General features: G+C 33.0%; 3 protein-coding genes across 4 annotated transcripts; all 3 read right to left on the reverse strand.

The window, feature by feature from the left end:
- Window positions 1-1,563: 1,563 nt before the first annotated feature.
- Window positions 1,564-9,833, reverse strand: LOC137818366 (protein PELOTA 1). Of its 2 annotated transcripts, none has more exons than XM_068621743.1 (16): window positions 9,635-9,833; window positions 9,463-9,545; window positions 9,283-9,361; window positions 9,133-9,207; window positions 8,993-9,049; window positions 8,710-8,755; window positions 8,260-8,335; window positions 7,941-8,016; window positions 7,825-7,857; window positions 7,137-7,205; window positions 6,832-6,938; window positions 6,358-6,430; window positions 6,245-6,283; window positions 2,662-2,756; window positions 2,226-2,332; window positions 1,564-1,939 (listed from the first exon to the last, which is right to left on the reverse strand). In XM_068621743.1, exons 1-16 carry the CDS (start codon window positions 9,683-9,685, stop codon window positions 1,866-1,868), a joined length of 1,140 nt encoding a protein of 379 aa, XP_068477844.1. In that variant the 5' UTR covers window positions 9,686-9,833; the 3' UTR covers window positions 1,564-1,865. The 2 variants fall into 2 exon arrangements, with proteins under 2 accessions (XP_068477844.1, XP_068477843.1); XM_068621742.1 differs by having other exon boundaries at window positions 9,608-9,788.
- A 6,381-nt stretch (window positions 9,834-16,214) lies between these two features.
- Window positions 16,215-17,000, reverse strand: LOC137815932 (uncharacterized). Its single transcript, XM_068619041.1, has one exon. The coding sequence runs from the start codon at window positions 16,998-17,000 to the stop codon at window positions 16,215-16,217; it is 786 nt and encodes a 261-aa protein (XP_068475142.1).
- Window positions 17,001-18,967: 1,967 nt separating this feature from the next.
- LOC137815941 (uncharacterized) lies at window positions 18,968-19,864 on the reverse strand. The gene has a single exon (XM_068619049.1). It carries the CDS (start codon window positions 19,862-19,864, stop codon window positions 18,968-18,970), a length of 897 nt encoding a protein of 298 aa, XP_068475150.1.
- Window positions 19,865-21,514: the final 1,650 nt, after the last annotated feature.

The following is a 21,514-nucleotide window of genomic DNA, read 5'->3' on the forward strand; positions in this document are numbered from 1 at the left end:
TTCCTTCCTCGTTACCCATAAAGACTGTAACAATTGTGTCATTGCCTGGTGGCTGTTTGATTTTGGAAATTTTTTCCTTAGTTTTTATAAAATACAAAAAAAAAAAAATTATAGCAGCAGAGCAGCTTTCAGGGAAGTTCATGGGACTAGTAATAACTAATACTGTCAAACGCTAAGTTAGTAATTTTCTTCTAACATAATTTATTTAACATTTAAAGTGACATCTTTAGAAACATATTTTTGAATTATTTAATTAACTCAAATTTATCAACTAATGCAGGTACATATAAATATTTCGACTATAAGTGGATAGTTTATATGAACTACATGAGAACAACTATATGCCTAGTTTTAGGCCATTAACGCATTCGGCCTTGGCTTCAAGTTTTGCCAGGACTCAAGTTTAATACGTTAAGGTTTAAGAATGATATTATTAATTTAAACAATTAAATAATAAGTTTTATAATATTTTTTTATAGAAATATTATACTAAGTTTAAATTCTTATACATAAAAGTGTTGTAGAACATCAAAATATTTTTTTTTTTTAAATTGATCCATTAATTACAGAATTTTATTTTATTAATAGTACAAGCAATTGTTGCTATCACTGATTTTTTATTTTCAAAACTGAAGTTAAAATCCTATTTGTAATTATGTCTCGAGATGAATTAATTAAATCAGTTATCTTAACCTCTGAAAGTGATATGTTAAAGTGAATAGATAATAAAAAAGCTTCATATTAGAATAAGCTTCGCGAGCTTTTTGCCTTAAGCCCATGGTCCTCCTAGTAAGAACAATAATATAAATAAAAATTCAGTATGACTTTCTAGTTTCTCAGCTATTGAATAGTCAACTTAAATTACAATCAATTTTAGAAATGCAATACATAATTGTCATGAATAACAAACTAGCGACAAGACATTTCTTCCTATTCACGACCCTGTAAAATTAAAGTTTCTATTTCATCCTTTTTAGATAATGTAATTTAGAAGTAATTTTTAACTTCTGCACATTCAAAAGTAATTCCTTATCTTAAAAAACTTTTAAATTAAACTCCAAAGTATTTTTCACTTCTATATTATGAAATCCAAATATTATTCGAGTAATCCAAAAAATAAAAATTAACTTTATATATCTTTTTTTAAGAAAAGAATGATTTCAAAATTTGTGTAATTCAAAACTTTTTTTAAATAAAATAATAAATTTCAAATTATGTAGTCTGAAAGACAAAAATAACTTCCAAATATTCTTTTGAATTGTACATTCTTAGATACTTTTAACTTCCAAATTACAAAATAAAAAAAATTTGAGAATCTATAGATTTTTGGAGATGCAGAATGAAAATACGAAGGTGGAGGAAGAAACGACAAGTTGCTGATTACCAAAAACATAACAGTGGTACTGAATGAATGTACTTTTAAATATTAATTTAAAAAATACACAAATAGGAATTTAAAAATTATAAAAATTCATTATCAAAAACAATATATTTAGCCAACTATTAATCTATTATTTTAAACAGTTGCACGGTGCCAAAATTTGATCTTGCTCCCGCTATAGCTTTTAGCATTTGAATCTCCACAATTATCCCCTTTAGCTAGGGATAGTGGACTGTTTACTATCATAAATTCATAATTACTCAGCAGATCCATATACATGATGGGACCTCGGAAAGTATCACTTTTCAACACATAAATACAAAAGAGCACAGAAATTCACCCAAAAATGTGGAACACTGGGTGGTGAATATGACTTGCAACTATTAATTAGCATTGTGTGGTTTATAGTACAAGTCCCTCGTTCAATTATCCTGCAATCCGCAGTGAGTACTCAGGGACTAACATGCTTGACCAACATTGTTCATCACATCTCAATGTCTTCAAGATCAGGGAGGGGAAACCGAAGAATTGCAGCAATGCCACTTATCTGGGCTAGTTCTGTCCATCAATATAAAGTTGGCATATTCAATTTCAAACAGACAGAAAATTAGAACATAAATGTTTGTGCAGAAATTTGGTTTACTTCCGTGAAGCAGCTCTAAACAACAAAAGGAGGAAGAGAAAAAGGTAACGTTTTAGTTTACATACTGTGATCTTATTACTTCTACCTTCTTCTTCAATAATTGTTCACCATTCCCAGTTAATCAATTTCTAGGATAAATAATATCCCGCACTCCACCCATTCCCCAAAATAGTAAAGAATAATGAAAGTAACCAAACTTACGCTCTCCAGAGACATGCATGGATGAAAATACATGGACTGATCCTCCTGAATCCTTAACAGAGTTGACCAACTTAACAAACTTCTGTCTTGTTGTTATATCTGAATTCCTATAACCAAAAGCAAATAGTGAAGACACAACTCCATCATCACAATATGAAACAGAGAATTTTCTGGCTTAAATTCCAAATCCCAAACTAACAAATAGGATAGAAAAGTAAACACCAAACTATCTTTCTATAAAACAAAAACTAAAGTAAAAGGTAGTTTGCAAAGAAGTTTGATCTAAACCATTTTCAAGGATGGACAAGAGATACACAAGATACATGGCTAAATTAAAACAAAAAAAAAGGATGCGGGAAGCCAGAGTATGAATCAGATGAATCAATCCAGCATGTTGTGTTTCATTCAGAATATTTTATGACTATATCATACAAACCTGAAAAGATCATCTGTAATGAGAAGAGTTTGAACAGCTAGGCGTTCATTGGCAACCTCAACATGTTTCATTCCGTAACAAGCGCGAGATGGATCCTGTTATACACCAAAGATATTCAATCAGGATTTCCTATATTTCTGAAAATGCAAAATTTAGGTATGCTGTTTTTAAAGCGTTGCAGAGACAATAATTTAAGGGAGAAAGATGAGTATGCTAAGATGATGGTTCCTTTAGATTTTTATTCTCTCTTGAAACCAGATTTTTAATGCTTGATTGTGCACAAGAAAAAGAGAAAAGGTACTTTTGTAGTAGAGAGACAAGAAAGTGATGGTTTCTGTTAGATATTATGAGATGTTATTATATATTATGAGATATTATCACATATTAGATATCATAAATATTGTTAGATATTATAGATATTGCTAGATATTTTTATCTATGTAATGGGCTTAACCCATATTTTCTGTATGTTTTTCTCTCTATATAAACATAATCCTATGTATTTTCAATATACACAACACAAGGGATTTATCCTATTTTTCTTCTTTTATTTTAATATGATATCTAGAGCATAGGGTTAGAGTTCAATTTTGTCTGGTGAAACCACTATTCACCGGTGTTTTCCAGCCACCGCCCACTACCTCCTCACCGCCGTTGTCACCACTGCTGCCGCCAATTGGCCGACAACTCAATCTGCCCTAATTACCTATGGCTTCTTCCGTTGCCACTAAGCCTAATCCGTCTATTTATAGTAATTATGTCGATGTTCATCTCTCCATTGACAAATTAGATGGAACCAATTATGACACTTGGACCTCAAATATTAAATTATGGCTTAAGAGTCAAAGTTATGTTGATCATCGTACCTGTCCCAATGTTGTTGAAAATGAGGTTTCTCGTTGGTTGAAAATTGATGCTCAATTATGCATCGTTATCAAATCTACCATTCACTCATCTTTAAAACAAATTTTTCGTACTTAAGATATGTGTTTAGAAGTTTGGGAATATGCAAAATTATTATACACCAATAATAATAGTTATGAGATGTTATATATTATGAGATATTATCACATTAGATATTATAAATATTGTTAGATATTATAGATATTGTTAGATACTATAGATATTGTCAGATATTTCTATCTATGTAATGGGCTTAACCCATATGTAATGTGACGACGGCGAAAAATGAAGGGAGTGTGGCACCTGAAGAAGAAGGGATTGTGTTCGGTGCATGAAGAAGACAGAATACCTAAACCTAATTTTTAAAAAACATAAGTTTGAGCCTTTGGCCCATTTCAACTTCTACCTAATACAACCCTAAATAAAATTTGAATGTTGAATGTGATGTGCGGCTGCATGTGCTGTTAAACCCTAATTAAAAGATCAAAACTTACTTAAAATTAGGTTTTTTGGGCCTATTTTTGGCCCATATAAAACATTATAATTATTACATGTATAATTATTTATATGTATAAATTATATTTCTTTCGACAACAATGCTTCCACCATAACCTGTTATGGTTTCCGTTATAACTCTAAAGGATTTATGGGGTCTCCGATATGATCCGTTATCCGATATCGATAACACTACTCATAACGTGCTTCATCCCCTTTGCCTTAGTTCATTTTGACACTTAGGGACCAAATCATATTAAGTCTACTTTAGGATTTCAGTATTTTATTACTCTTATTGATGATTATTCAAGATATACTTGGATGTTTCTAATGAAAAATCGTTATGAGTTGTTTTCTATATTTCAAATGTTTTATAATGAAATTAAAAATCAATTTCAAATTTCTATTCGAATTTTGCGCAGTGATAATGGACATGACTATCTTTCTCATTCTTTTAAAAATGTTATGGCTTCTCATGGTATTCTTTATCAAACTTCATGTGCTTATACACCTAACAAAATGATGTGGTTGAGCGCAAGAATAGACATCTTGTTGAAACAACTCACTTTTTAAATCCATGGTGAGGTTCCTCAACATTTTTGGGGTGAGACTATTCTTAGTGTATGTTATCTCATTAATCGCATGCCATCTTCAGTTTTAGAAAACAAAATTCCTCATTCTATTTTATTTCCTCATGACCCTCTCCCCTTACCTCCCAAAGTTTTTGGGTCCACATGCTTTGTCCATAACTTTAGTCCTAGTCTTGATAAATTATCTCAAGTCACACAAATTTGTCTTTTTAGGGTTCACTCAATCACAAAAAGGATATTACTGTTTCTCACTTTCTCTTAATAGCTATTTTATTTCAGGGAGTCTTCCTTTAACTTTAAGTCTTCTCCTCCTCTTATGTCTCCATCTAATCTAGTTAATATTCCTGTTGTTTGTGATCCTCTTGTTGTGCCTAGTGCACCTAAAAATTCACCACCTCCACCAACCCTTCAGGTGTACCGTCATTGTCAAACCTCCCGTGATCTATCATATGACTCTCTTCTAGTGCCAACACCTCCATCCCCTCAGCTTCGACAGGTTAACCCGATCTTCCCATTACCATCCTTAAAGGTATAAGTTCTACCCATAATGCCTCTCCACATTAAACTAATTTGAGTTGCCATAGACTATCTCAACATTTTTATACTTGCCTTTCGTCTCAACTCCAAAATTTGTAGGTGATTCCTTAGCCCATCCTGGTTGACTGAGTTTGTTAATTGAAATGATCAATTAGCAAATATTTTTACTAAATCCTTACAAGGACCTAGGATTGATTATATTTGTAACAAGTTGGGTAAATACGAGTTATATGCACCAATTTGAGGGAGACGGTTGGATATTATGAGATATTATTAGATATTACGAGATATTAGATATTATGAAATATTATTAGATATTATAGATATTGTCAGATATTTCTATCTATGTAATGGGCTTAACCCATATTTTCTATGTTTTTCTCTCTATATAAACATAACCCTATGTGTTCAATATACACAAAGGATTTATCCTATTTTTTCTTTTCCTTTAATTTAATATTTTCCCATGATAAATTCTCTAGAACATAATTGTTTAGCTTAGCCAACATCCACCCAGTTACATTTGTAACTCTTGATTGGGTTCAACAAAGATTAATCATTATGTGACAAGCAAAATAAGGTGAAAGTATTAGTACCATATAGCGGAGATAATTTTTATGTTCGATAAAAATATTATGTTATTTAAATAAGGTGAAAGTATTAGTACCATATAGCGGAGATGATTTTTATGTTCGATAAAAATATCATGTTATTTGAATTTTAAACACTTGATAAAAAATATTAGAATGAAAAACATAAAGGAAATTTCATGGAAGATGTACTTCTCTCATGTAATATGATAATTTAAACATCTAACTGAAAGTCATTATTAGACCAATTAATCATGCAACAATATAAAAGATCAATACTCTTCTTTTAGGCATATGACTATGAGCAACTAGAAGTTAAGCACAAAACTTAATGATCCATCCAAACTTAGTGTCGCTAACTCTATCATAATTTCAAAGTTGAACAAATTCCAGATGAAATTGGGATGACATTCTAATCATAAAAATAGGCAAGGTAAAACAAATGCATCTCAAAAAATAGAACCTGACATTTGAAAGCATGTTGTAGAAATCTTTCATAACTCGAACCTGAAGGAAAACAAAGAATAAAGCTTAATCCACGTTCAATAGAAAAGATAGGTACTGATTCAGTTTTGAGGTACCTCTTGTGCTGCTTTGGTATCTTTTATCAAATTCATGACATTTGGAGCATCCAAAACCTCCCTTAAACTATGCCTACAGATAATAAATAACAAGGCTAATAGTGCGTTAATCTATGTTTGCAGCCATATTTTTTAGTCACTACATTCTAAATAAATGGATGTCTTTGACAGTCACCCATGAGACTTGGCATTCACCTAAAAACCCTTATATATGGAACAGATACAATGGAAAAAATATTTTAATCACAAGCCTCAAATAATGTGTATAACTTTGTTAAATGAACTGTTAAAGGTAGGCATATTATACAAGCATATCACACATAAGAAAGATTACACAAGTCAAGCCATAGTTAATTGATCAGCGAGCACAACAATCTTCACGTGTTTGGGTTGATTATAACTGCCTTATGAAGCTTTTGTAACATCCTAAAAGAATAGGAAAAGAGAACATTCAAATAAAGAAAGCAACCATACTTGTATCCTGAGGTTGTATGCACAAGAATGATGCGTGATTTGTTTTCAATAATAGGTCGCAACTGTCTTCGTTCTGCCTCCAGAAATAAGTGACGATGAAACTGATCCTGAAAAAGAAACAGACTGAATATAAGCATAATAAACATTTCTATTCCAAAATCCCGTCTTCACTTATGCACGCAAAAACCACTAAAGATGTTTATTATTATCAATAATAATACATGCATGCAAACACACACTATCAAATTTGTAAATATTCACCATGAAAGAAGCCCAAATAAAGCAAGCAGGAAATAATTGCTCACCTTTGTAAATCCTGGACTTGCAATTACAGCACAACGAATGACGTTGAAATCAATATGTTTCAAGAAAGCCTAAACAGATTCGTAGAATTCCAGTAAATTTGTCAGTGCCCCTTTTACACATTTTTGTTGAAAGTAGAGATATATATAAATAAAGATAAAAAAGAAAGACAATGGCAAAAGATCATGATATGTGCTCTTAAGCAAGAGTAAAGAAACATAGAAAGACATTAGAAAGACAATGGCAAAAGATCATGATATGTGCTCTTAAGCAAGAGTAAAGAAACATAGAAAGACATTCATTCATACAATAAGGAGACATTTGATAACTGGCATTCTCATCCAGGCATCTAATATTCTTCAGCAAGATGGCCATATTTGGTACATGGGTATGATATTATTAACATGAGCATCTCATATTACTAGGGGAAAGGAAGTGGCTATAAGTCAGTTAATGAAGAACACCAATTCAAAACTAGCTACACATATATAACATAACAAAAATCAGGTGATAGAGCTTTAAGGGGTATTTGTATTTGCATTATATCATTAGCTTTAATTTCTTAAACACCCTTAATCTAAAAAGAAGTTTTATAAATCATAGTAAATCCATTACCATATTTTTTATATGGAATATGTATTGCTAATGAGAATAAATGCTAAAGATAAAAAAATATATGTCCTTATTTACCTGCAAAACATTCTCAAAGAACTTATCCAAAGCCTACAAAAGGGAGGAACGCTTTAGAATTGTATGAAGTTATATAATTCATCACTGACATCTTAAAATAGAGTGATAGATCATACTTTCTCATAACCAGCAATTGCAGGCCCATGCTTGCGAGGAATTGATGTTTCTATCCGCGAACGAGTAACAGTCATACTGTTATTGGACGTAATAAGATGAATCATTTCATTGTAATGCCACAATTACATGGCGAAAATAAACTAGAGTATCAAAAAGAAGAAATTCTATTTAATTTCCAGTGTTTGTGGTTACCCTTAGAAATCAAACAAAAATAACAGTGACCATGTTTAATAGTAGAGTGCTGAGCAAATTATCTTCCGAGTAAAATGGTATTATAAGCAATATATATAAACAAAACATAGAAAACGTATGGCTAACCTCCTACCAACAAGGAGGATATGAGCTAATCCTTCTTGCATCAACACCACCGCTAGATCTGCACTTGCACCAGGATCTGCAAAATATATGGAAGTTTCATTCACAGTTTTGATTACTAAGATTTACACCAACAGTCAGACAACGAATGACCAGATGAGGATTGTTAATTCCCTGTTTGCTTGAAAAATACGACCAGTTCTATGTGAATAATTTATTTCATCTTTCCACCATTTTTGCTAAAACAACTACTTAAAGGTGTGCAGGAGATTTAAGACATCACATAAAGTAGCAATTCAACAATTTTATCAAGTGATAATAGGTAAAGTAATATCTTCATTCTTCAAATTAGCAAATTTTGTAATTTCCACACACAGAGATTACACTACTAAAACTTCCATAATTATAAATATCTATAAAAGAATTGAGACATTCAAATAACTTGATATGTACCAGAGGCCTGCTGTAGTACCTCCAAAGCCAAAGAATCCCAAACATCCTACAAGAGGCAGAATATAATCTTCAGTAATCATGAGTAAAAAAGGGTACGGGGTTGGAGGGGACTATCACAATATGATTTTCATAAAGATTCCTCCCCACTCATTCTTTGGTATTCTAACCGTAATGGTACAATTATATATCCAAGCAAAAGGCCTAGCTTATATGCATGTGAAGCACATATTTAACAATGCGAAATGAATCGTAGCAAGAAGCACAACGATTCAAAAGAAAATACCTTTCTGACCACAAACGGTCGCTGCAATTCAAGTTCTAGAGTATGGAAAGCTCCTATCTGCAAGGAGTTAAAAGAAGACAACTTAAGTTTGGCAGTAACAGTTTGGAGATAAAATCAGGATGACAGTTACAGTTCACTACCTTGACATGTTCATTCTCTAAAATGTTCTTTCCACGAACACGCAGAATAGAACCTTCTTTGTCATAATCAGCAACCTAGTATAAAACAAAATCAAAATAACACAAAACCTGAAAAAACTATCAGAAATCCTATTGATAGCACAAAAATACCTCTTCGACTTTAATTTCCAATTTGAGCTTAACGCGCTCTGCGTCTCGACCGCCATGAGCGGCTTCTCTAACAACCTTCCTATTACAATTACAACAAGCACGAAAACGAAACGAATATGAAAATTGAACAACAGATTATGCGATCAAAGAAAACGATAATTGAGAGAAAAAAAAGAGCACCTAACAGTAACGGCCATGACAGAGTCTCCGGGAGCAATCAAGTTATACGCAAACCACAGATCATCGGGATCCACCGCCACCATCTGCATAGTGCACAGAATAAACGTGAAGGAGAAATTTGACGGAATAGAGATAGAGAACGAACCTGAAGTTTAGAGAATAGCAATTGAACCTTAACGCTACCAGGTCCATTGGGAACGAGGTCTCTGCGAACGATCCTCATGGCTGTTGACACCGCTAGTATACAACACCACACTTTCTTCCCTTTTCTCTCTCCTTCAAACTATGCTTGTACTGCTACCAGGCACACGCACGTCACTCACTCACTGCCACCAAAACATACCTCGGGCTTTTGCTTTTCGCACCCACCTAATTACTTCCTGCACCTCCCTATTCCATTAAAATTCCATGACTTTTTAAAATCCTTACGTTTTAATACGAAAGTTTTCAAATTTTAAAAAATTAAATATATTAAATTTGATATTTTTTTATTTTGAAGGATGTATTCTTTAAAATATTTCATTTAGATGGAGAAATTCAAATTTATTCAATTTTAATTTGTTAAATAAAATATTTCAAGTATTACCAAATATAGAAATACAAAATATGAATATTATTATAACCTTGCAGACTTGATTTTAGACTTAAAAAAAAATGGTTGACAATTACCTAAAAGTTATCTTATTAACATTCATGAAATTTGACAAACATTGACTTTAAAAATACTCATAGTCTGCATATTATAAAGAATATAAATCCAAACAATATAAAATATAATTATTCTAAAAGCAATATAAATTTGGATTGATTGGGATTCTAAATGTTGAATCCAATCTTTCGATTAATATTTAGAGTGAATTTTACACTGGACGACACAACAAGAGGTTCAATCGTTCATAGTCAAATTTGACCATTATATTTCATATTTTTTAAGTTTTTACAACTTAAAAAATTAATTCAATTATTTAATATTATATTTTATTTTTCAGACTTTGAGTTTTATACAAACCACCACTATTAAATTTAAGATTTCATGAAAAAATAACGAACGTTTTTTTCTTAAAGAATTTAAACATGAGAAATCTAGACTTATGTACATCTATTTTTACTTTACAAAAATAATAAAATTGTCACTTTAAATTATTTTTTTAAAATTTTGTAAAAAAATTAAATTTGTGAGTAAATCAGATAAAACAAAAATCATGAAATTCAATGAAGTTAAAAATTATAATATAAATAAATATGTTTCTTAATAATTTAGAATTTATAACTAAAATGATTATTTGTCTTTAAAATTCTCAGTTTATAACCTCATTACTTTTTTTTCTCTCTAAATGATATATAGATAAATATGAAAAAATATACAAAATATAATACAATTTTTTTTTGGTGCATATAAAATAATGTCAATAGATTTTATCATATTTGTATATTTGTTTTTTTACATGTAATTTCTTTAAATAATTTAAACTAACTAATATCAATAAAATTTAAATAATTTAAATAGAAATGAAAATAAAGTTTAAATAAATATAATTACTCTTAAATTTAATTTTGCAATCCTTTATTGCTCAAAACATATAACAATTCCTTATTTGTTTCTCCCTTTCTCATTTCCTCTCCAGTCTCTCTAATTTTTCTCCTTTCAAACATCATTTATTTTAAAATTTGATTACATCACAGTAGTTTCGGATTTAAGTTCACTATTATCCGATTAGATTTTCAAATATAGTAAGTTTTTATTTGCTCTTAAGATTCCTTACTTTCTATTTTTTCCTATGATTTTCTCATCAATCTTGGTGGGTCCAGTTGAGAAAAGTGATAATCTTAACTTGTTTTACCATATATTGAAATTTGGTGATGTTTGGATAACTTTTTCTAGGTTATTGATTTTTATATAACATTTCTGACTCGGAATTTGGAAGATTGCTTTGGAGATAAGTTCTTCAAGTAAGGAAAGTTAGTATTCTCTTTTAACATAACTTTAGGTTAGAAGACATGAAGGTGATGTAGTCACAAGTTCCAAAATTTTATTTTATGGTTTAATTTGTTGATTAAAATATATGTTAATTTATGAAAATGATTGAAATTTTTAAACAATTGGATAAATGGTTGATGATTTAAATTGATTGTGGTATGCATTATATAGTTTAATGTTGGTTTTTACTTGACAAATTGAGTTTTAAATTGAGGTATACCTGCTCTCTGTCTCAAGTCCACTCAGCTAAATTTTCATGTGCTAAGCAAATTTGGACATTGATGACTATTTTACGGCAAGTGTACCGTGTCATAAGTAATAAATTTACCCTTAAGAACGGATATCGAACCCATAAGGAAATGTTGAATTCTCAAGTATAATATTCACTAAATAGAAAACAATATGTAAAAGTTTGTTGGAAAGTTTGTTGTTATGATGATTTGCAAGAATGTAAATAAAGCAAAGTATTAGATTTGTCTGATTCAATTGAGAAAATTGTGATTACGATTCATCATTCTCACTCGTCTGTATTTTTACAAAAGATTATAATATTTAGTCTTGATTCATATTGATGCACATATAAAAACCATTCTTATCAATTCCTCGCATACAAAATTACTAAGAGAGTCCCCTAAATATCGATTCCTCGCATATTTATAAAAAATTCTTATCGTTACAAACAAATGTTATAAAACAATTAACATTTCAAATATATTCCTAACATTCAAATATGTTAAGCATTATCATTTAGGTCTGATTTTAAGAAGTACTTTTCAGTTAAATCTAAGGATCTAAATCATGAATAATTCAAGCTTTGAGAATAAATGAGAATACCAATCATCAATCAAGAACTGTAATATTATAGATAAATATCACCTCAATACATAAGAGTTTGAACAGATTACTCCCAATTCCAAAGGGAATAATTAACCACTCATGTTGGCCATTACAAGCATGGAAAACAAGAAAAAAAGATCCAAGATGTTTCTCCTTGACAGTTGTCTCCTCTAGGGTTTTCAATCTCTTTCTATTCTCCCAATGATGTCTAGGGATATGCTTCACAACTCCTATTTAACCTAGTTGGACTTGGACTAAGTGACATCTTGCCTATGCGAGTTATTACTTGCTTGGGCGAGTTTGACGATAAAAAACCCAATTTCACTGGCGAGTTCCTCTGGAGTGACTTGGCTTGGGCGAGTTTTGAGCGAGTTTCTAATGTTCCAACTTTCCCTTTTCATCTTGTCTATCCTCCTTTAGCCATTTCATCTCCATTTCCCCTTATAATCCTAAAATTAACACAAATTTGAGAATAAATCATTTGTATTCGTATTATAATCACAAAATATGTAAAAAGGTTTAAATTAATAAATTAGGGGTTAAATTATAGTTATTTTATCAATTAACATCCATAAGTGCCTATCTTTTAATATGAAATGTTACTGAAATATTACACTTATCAGACATGCTAAGTTTGAGGTGCTCTTGGCCCCAAATCCACTCAGTGTTTTTCCCCTGTGCTAAGCAAATTTTACATGTAGAGTTAGGGGAGATCTTGATCTAAAATCCACTCAACTAAATTTCCTATGCACTAAGCATATTTGAGTTGCAATTTTGGGGTACTCCTGGTCTTAAATTCGCTCAGCAAAATTTTCCTGCGCGAAGAGAATTTGAGTTGCAGTTTTTGGATGTTCTCTTTCTCAAATGCGACAAGTAGATTTTCTTGGGCTTAAGCCCCAATTCTCTTTAGATTCATTTTGACAACATTTATTATTTTGCTTATCTACCTTTTAACTTGTTCTTTTATAGGTCATGAAATTGAATTAAATCTTTTAAAAATTTATCATTTTTGTAAAATGGAAGTGATTTCAACTTTCTAAGCCTATATTTGATTAAATGTATACAACTTAAGTTTTTAAAACAAATAAATATAACAATTATCAAAATGTACAACAAATGCTCATTTTATATTCAATTGATTCGTGAATTTTCAAATGTTATGTGATTATTATTGTCATTTTCTAATTGTTTTAAAAGTATCCACTTTTGTGTGATTGAATGGTATGTTGATGAATCATCTGAAATCTGAATCTTGTGGAATATTAATCAAGACTTAGTATTTTTAGGAAATGAAATATCGTGTTGAGGTTGTTAAGATATGCATTGGTTTGAGATTCTTCTAGGAGGAGATATATTGACTCTACTGATATATTGAAACCATATAAATGAATATATTTAGGTGGTGAGAATTGAAGGGGTTCATATGACTTTATCTGTGGTTTTGAAAAATAATCTGTTTTGACAGGTTATATGAATTAACCCTATCATATGAGGTGATTTGATACTGATATTCTTATACGCATAGTTGTGTGTATTTTAAAGCGGGATAGTATGACAAATACAAATCTTTAAATCTGAATCAATGTTTGAGTCTTCCGGAAGTAAACTCAAGTGTTTGTGTGTGGATGTCAGTAAAATTATAACGTGGGTGATATTGAACTATGTTAGTAAATTTTTGACATAAGTAGTGTGAAACATGAGATAATTATATACAATTATTTGTTTAATATATTTGGAATAAATGAATGATGATTTAAATCTAAAATTTTATTGAAGATTTTAAAGATAACTAATTTACTATTTTTTGTTTCTGGTGTTGTTTTTTTTTTAAAAATATGCAATGTATGTTGCACGTAAACAAAAGATGTTGAAGATAATGGGACTTCAAAACAAAGATTATGAAGTTTTTCTTTTGATTCTTTTTATGTTTTATTTCATTGTGTATAAATTTAAAAATTCTTATATCAAAAGATAATATTTTATAATATAATAGTATAATAATATAAACTTTATTTATATATTAAACTGATATAATAATTTGATAAAGTATGTAAACTTTATTTATATATTAAACTTCAAGAAATAGTAATTTTATAACTGAGATGTTACATATTTAACTATTATCTTATTATATCTTCTAAAACATAATATTAATAACTATTCTATTATAACAAAGATACATTAATTTATTAGTATAACATATAAGCCCACCAAGTCAATTCTTAATCCGAAAAAGACTAACTTGAAGATATGGAAAGATGCGACCTGAGAAAAAGAGGGGAAAACACAGAAAAAGAAAATTTAAATTTATTTGTTATTTGTTATTAATATCTTTCATTTAATCAAATAATTTTATTTTTCACTTTTTTTTCTACACTTTCCAATTTTTCTTTTCCTATAACTCAATCCATGCAAAATAAATAAAGGAAATATAAACAAGATTGAGTAATATTTCTATACCATAAATGAGACTGAGATAAAATAAATAAATAAATACTAAAACAGATTATTAACTTTTTATAAAGAAAGAGAAATAATTTATGACATTAATGCGGAAAATAGTTATATACTATTATCTAATTATAGTTATTATATAATACATTTGTTTAATTTTAATAATTTTTAAAAAATTAACACATTTTTAACAATAATTTCGAGGAAGTGATACTAATATACTTAAAATTTATTATCATTGTCAATCATATCAAAATACGAGTAGATAATTTAATATAATTATAACTATAAAAATCATGATAACCCTTTATTTATTTAATTTTTTGAACTCATGAATTATTAAATCAGAACTACTTGAAAGAAGTAATTACTAAAAGGAAAATATATAATAAATAAATTATAATTAAAAATTGGTTATAAAAATATAAAATATAAGATTTCATTTTATATTTTAAAAAAGATTTTCGTACAAAAAATATTTAAAAAAATAATAACACTTAAATTAGTTATTGTGTTAGATGTTGAGAAAGAAGATAAAATATAATTATGTAGGTTATAAAAAGATTTGTGTGTTTTGTTAGTCTGATCTCCTACTTAAAACAATATAAGTTTTTTTTCAAAAATATATTATAGAAACCTATTAATCATTAAGACAAAATTCAATCAAACTACATGTTAAAAATATAAAGATTTTTTTTATCAGCAAAGAATATAATAAAATTAAAGAGGTACTTCAGGGGTACCTTAACCCATATACAAGTACTAAAGCACCATCATACCTAGCAAACAAAAACCATATAACAGCCCATAGCCAAACTACAACATAAACATATCTTCTTATAAGGTGTCTCTCAACTTGAAAGAATCCAATCACATATTCTGCTCCCCTTAAAACAGCTTATTACCGAGCCCTTAGTCAACTTTCTATCACTGTTCCAGGCCACAATATTAGTGCAAGATAGAAGAAACCTGAATCTTCCAGGAATGAGGTCCACCTGCCACTGGCAAGTGAAAGCAGTAGCCAACCAGGGGTTTATGATGGCATCCAATCCACCACCAACTAGCTCCACTGTCAGAACCTTCCAGCTTTAACACAGCCACCTATTAACAACCCTCCAATCTGCAATCCTCTTCTCCACTACTCCAAAGTTACCGCCTAAATATTATAAGGCACATCCATGACTCCAGTCTCTACCCGATACTACGTATACCGGAATCCCTGCACTCACCTCTTCCTTGGAAAACCGAACTGCTTCACCCAAAGCTAGCCATGCACCTCTCTTTATTATCATCACCTTCAGCCTTCATTTCCGAGCCTTCATTCATCCCAGACCATGCCCCCAGGTATGTAATCCTTACACAGACTTCCGTAAGCTTCCATCTGGCATCTGGAGTGCCGTGGACCCTTCCAAACACCCATCCTTTTGTTAGATGTATCAACTTTCGCCCCACCATACGAACTCCCTACTCTCTGTACAGGTAACTACTTGTAGCTGCTGATACAGGGCCATGGGTTCAACACCCAATCAGAGAGCAAATAAGAGAACCTAGGTCCCTTATGCTTCAACGCCATCCACGATTTTAGCTGTACCTTATAGAACACTTCATCCACATCCACTACACCTACATTGAAAACCACTGCATTTCTATGCTCCCACAAGCATTGAATAACAGCTGTCCACACACCTTTCCATATCAAATTTTGTTTTTTACTACCAGCAGTGAGGATAAAACTCTCAAAATGAGTCTCAATGACATTATGTTGGACAAAAAGAATTCCAAACCATTTAAAGCACAGATTCCAGACCTTCCAAGCATACTTACACTCCATAAACAGGTGTTGACATGATTCCTCCTCAGACTCACACAAAGCACACAAGGCAGAATTTAGCAGCACTCCTCTCTTTTTCAAACAAAGTCTTGTTGGGATTTTTCCTAGCAACACCCTCCATGCTGTAAGCAGAACATAAGGAAACGTCTTCATCTTCCAGAGATTAATAAACACTTGTTTTTGCGTGTCCCTGTCCATACTGGTTAGGCTCCCGTACGCTGATTTCACCGTGAAACAGCCTGAATCCTCATTCCGCCATTCCAAGATATCCACAACATCCTTCTTAACACTTACCCTAGTTATAATGCTATCTAACTCCATAACCTGCATCTCCTCCCACTGAAATCTACGTCTTCTCCAAGTTAAGTTCCACCTCCACTCCACATTATCCCAAACTCCCACCTCTTCTACCTTCTGGCCTTGATTGAGGGATAACATAAATAACCTCGGAAACTGCGCTTTCAGATTAGAATTTCCTACCCACACATCCTCCCAGAATCTCACCTTATCCCCTTTACCTATTTTCCAGCTCACTTGTTTTTGAAACCACCCTTCTCCCCCACCTTATGTACAGACTCTCTGCAGATCTTTCCACTAGTATGAGTGAGATTTAGCAGGAGAATGATCCGAATTGTGGTCCAGTCCGTACTTTGAGTCCAGGACGTCCTTCCACCTTCCTTTGCCGGCCGAAACACACCTCCATTTCCACTTGGCTAATAACGCATGGTTGAACCTTCGGATATCTCTAACACCCAGCCCTCCTTCCTCCTTCGGTTTGCATATGTCCTTCCAGCTAACCCAAGAAATAGGTCTCTTCTCCTTTCCCCACCCCCATAGAAAACGTCGTTGAATACTAGTAATACTTTTACATACACCCTCCGGAACTTTGAACAGGGATATGTAATAGAGCGGTACTGCAGCCAAAACTGATTTGATGAGACATAATCTTCCCGCCATAGAGAGAAACCTCCCTTTCCATACACTAAGCCTGGATTTCAACTTACTCAAAACAGGCTCCCAAAACTTTTTCAATCTCGGGTTACCCCCTACCTCAATGCCCAAATAGGTGAACGGTACCTCCATCTTAGAGCAGTTGAGAATTTTTGTATAGCAGCCCACTTTACTGCTAACGACATTTATCCCAGCTAGCTTAGATTTATAGAAATTAATCTTCAGTCCTGAAGCTATTTCAAAACCCCTGAGGATGGCCTTCAAAGTGATCACATTATTGAGTGCATCTTGGCAAAAAAACAGAGTATCATCAGCGAACTGGAGCATACAGAGCTCCACCTCTTTTCTCCCGATGAGTAGACCTGTGTAAAGGTTAGCCTTAACAGCTTGCCTAACAAGCCCTGCTAGCCCTTCAGCAACCACCAGAAACAGGAACGGGGCAAGAGGATCACCCTGTCTTAACCCTCTTGAGGGTTTGAATTCCTCAGTGGGGCTCCCATTAACCAGCACAGACACAGAAGCACTAACCAGGCAACCTTTAATCCAAAGAATCCACTTACTGTGAAAACCCATCCTACTTAACATATCATAGAGGAACTCCCACCTAACTGAGTCGTAAGCTTTTTCAAAATCTACCTTGAAACACAACCCACTAGTACCTCGCCTCTTGAGATCTTCTACCACCTCATTAGCCATTACCACACTGTCAAGAATCCCTCTATCCTTTAGGAAGGCAGATTGGCACTCATATATTACATACGGAAGAACTTTCTTAAACCTTTCTGCCAACACCTTAGAAATAATTTTATACATCACTCCCACTAAGGATATAGGTCTATATTGCTCTAGATGGATAGGGTCTCTCACTTTTGGAACAAGGGCAACAAAGGAAGCATTACACCCCTTTGGGATAACCCCTGATTCGTGAAAGAGTGTCAAAGCTTCCACGACTTCAGTTTTGATGACTTCCCAGTTTTCCTTTACGAAATTCAGATTAATCCCATCAGGACCTGGGCTTTTAGCACCGTCACAATGCCACACAGCCTCGCATATCTCTTCCTCTGAGAATGCCATGATCAGACTTTGGTTACTTTCATAAGACAGAGATCTAAACTCTACCTTATCAAACCTGACGCCAAAATCCTTTGTGGCTTGGAACCTACTTTCAAAGAGCTTCTTTGCTTCTAGGCGCACGTACTAGGTTCCTCACACCACCTTCCACCAATCTCCACCCCTTTAACTTCGTTCCTTAACCTTCTCCATCTCAGTGACGTGTGAAAAAATCTAGTGCATGAGTCTCCATTCTTCAGCCAATTTACTCTAGCCTTCTGACAGGTAACTGACTCTATCTTTTTATCAATTTCCTTTAACTGACTCACCAATTCCAGCCTTCTCACGAAGTCTTCTTCCCTAAGCTCATCATGACAGTCTTTGCAATCTAGGTCCTCTATATCTTACAATATCTCCCTCTTTACAGTATAGATATTACCGAACACATCCCTATTCCATTTTTTAAGATCACCCTTTAGAGACTTCAACTTCTCTTTGAACCTTACAAATGCGTTCCCCTCAACAGAGTACGCTAACCAAAAATCTTTTACCATTCCACAAAAACTCCTTTCCTGAAGCCAAATATCAAGAGAACGGAAAGGTTTAGGACCCCAGTCCTTCTGTACATCCTTCACCACTATTGCACAATGATCTGAAACTTCCCTACTTTGCACATATTGTTTGCTCATTGGCCACCTGACCAACCACTCTTCAGAGACCAGAACTCTATCTATTCTACTTTTCGCCGTCCCATTTGGTTTGAACCATGTGAAATTCTTCCCAACAATTGGCAAGTCGAAAAGCATATTGTTCTCAATGAAACTATTAAAACCTACAATTTCACTAGAGGAATCAACACCGACCCTAATCCCCTTTCTTTCACAACGGCTTCTGACGACGTTAAAATCACCACAAAGGCACCACACCGGAACCTGCAAGGCCTCTTTAACAGACGTTAGTTCCTCCCAAAGGATCTTCTTGTCTCTTAAAATACAGGTTGCATAGACATTGACCAAAACACATCTAAGATTTGCTTTAATATGAGTTCCAACAACTGCTATAAAACCTTTCCCCACAACATGACTGTCATAGCTAAACGCCTCCTTATGCCACATAGATATCAAGCTTCCATTCCCATTGTCCCCTTCATGGTGTATCCATCCGATTCTATTGTTTCCCCAAACAGCAAAGCATTTAGCCTCCGTAACCTCCCTAGTTTTTGTCTCTTGCAAGCACACAAACTCAGCCCCTTCCCGAGCTATAATATGGTTCAGATACCTGGATTTAATACTCCCCCCCATACCTCTTATATTAAGATCAACAATTATCATTACAGAACATTTTACCTCCCTCCTTCGAATCCTTCAACACCTCTTCATCGCGTGCTTCCATACGACCATACTCATTGATCACCTCCATCTCTTCCCCCCGACAGAGCATCCCAACTTGCTTTCCCACCTCCCATAAGTTCTCCTGTTCCATGGTGTTATTAGAGGTACATAACCGCATATTACAATTTCTAATACCCCTATCCGAAATAGATGTTGAAGAAGAGACATCTCGGCATAATAAAGAGTACCCAATATTAAAGCTTTTCGATTGAAGTCGCGCCGACCTCCTCAGTTGCGGGCATGAATCCCTCAAGTCTGCAATCTCTTTCTTCTTGCGCCGGCGAGGTGGTGAGTTTGACCTACTCTTTGCAAAAAGACCGACTACCCCAGAGTGTGGGGGAGACTCACCCCTTGGATTGACAATCTCCATTAGAGCATCTTGCCCTTGCGATCGCAATGCATCGCCATTTCCCGCCAACGACATCTCTATTGCGTCTTCTTCCCCCTCAACCACCATCCTTCCTTCTAATTGTACAGGTTCTTTCCTCTCCACCTCCAAATTACCCATATTCTTCGAACCAAGCATTTCCTTCGCCAAATTACTAAGTTGCCCTTCGCATTCTCCCTCCACATGGGCTAGAGCATCAGGACCTCCCTCTCTTGAATGGGCCTCAACAGGAGATTTTTGGCCCACTGAACAAATGGACAAAGAAAGATTACTAGAGCACTCAACCTCTATCACAACTTTAGCTACCTCGGATAGACAATCCTTACTATACAAGGTATGTGCACAGCAATGATCAGTGGAGTTGACAACATATCTTCCTTCCTGAACTAGGAGATCCTCTCTACCATCTTTCCAAGCGTAAGTACTACCTTTCCCCTGGCTTCTAACTCCTAGGTCGAACCCTACAAGAGGGGAAGTTGACTTTTGCCCCACCTGCTCCCCTACTACTTCCCCGGGCCTCCTTTCTAGCCGTCGGTCATCCTCCGACAAGAACCGTCCATTCTCCTCACCACTTCTAATAGACTGAGTTGTTTCTTCAACATACGTCTCTGAGGATATAAAGTTAATTGTGATAGCTAAAATAGTTGAAAAAATTCAAAATTTAAAAAATTAAATAATATTAATTAATATTTAAAATGATAATAAAATACTTAAGATTTATAAAATACCTACAAAGGATATTCTAAATACTCTAACCAAAAGCGATTATGAACTAAAAGGCAAATTCTTCCAACACCTAACCTATTTTAACATGCACTCTACACGTTTTAAATTTTCAAAAATACTTTTCATTTTGAAAATGAAAATTTGAAACTGAAAATAATACATTCTAAAAAATAAGATTTAAAAGAAAATATTGTATTCTAGAAATAAGATTTTGGAATATAATTCAAAAATGAAAATCCTATTTCAAAATAATAATTTATTATGAAAAAGAAAATCTAAAAACATATTTATAAAAGAGGATCCAAAATGTACTTTATATATATTCCATTTGGGTTTTCGTGGTTTAACACTTAAATTGGGTACAGTGATATGATGAGAAAGTAATTGGCAACTAAAAGCCACCAATATATTTTAGTTAAAACAACTTTAAAAAAAAATGAAACAAA

This window comes from Phaseolus vulgaris, chromosome 10, assembly GCF_000499845.2.
Source record: "Phaseolus vulgaris cultivar G19833 chromosome 10, P. vulgaris v2.0, whole genome shotgun sequence".
NCBI lineage: Eukaryota > Viridiplantae > Streptophyta > Magnoliopsida > Fabales > Fabaceae > Phaseolus > Phaseolus vulgaris.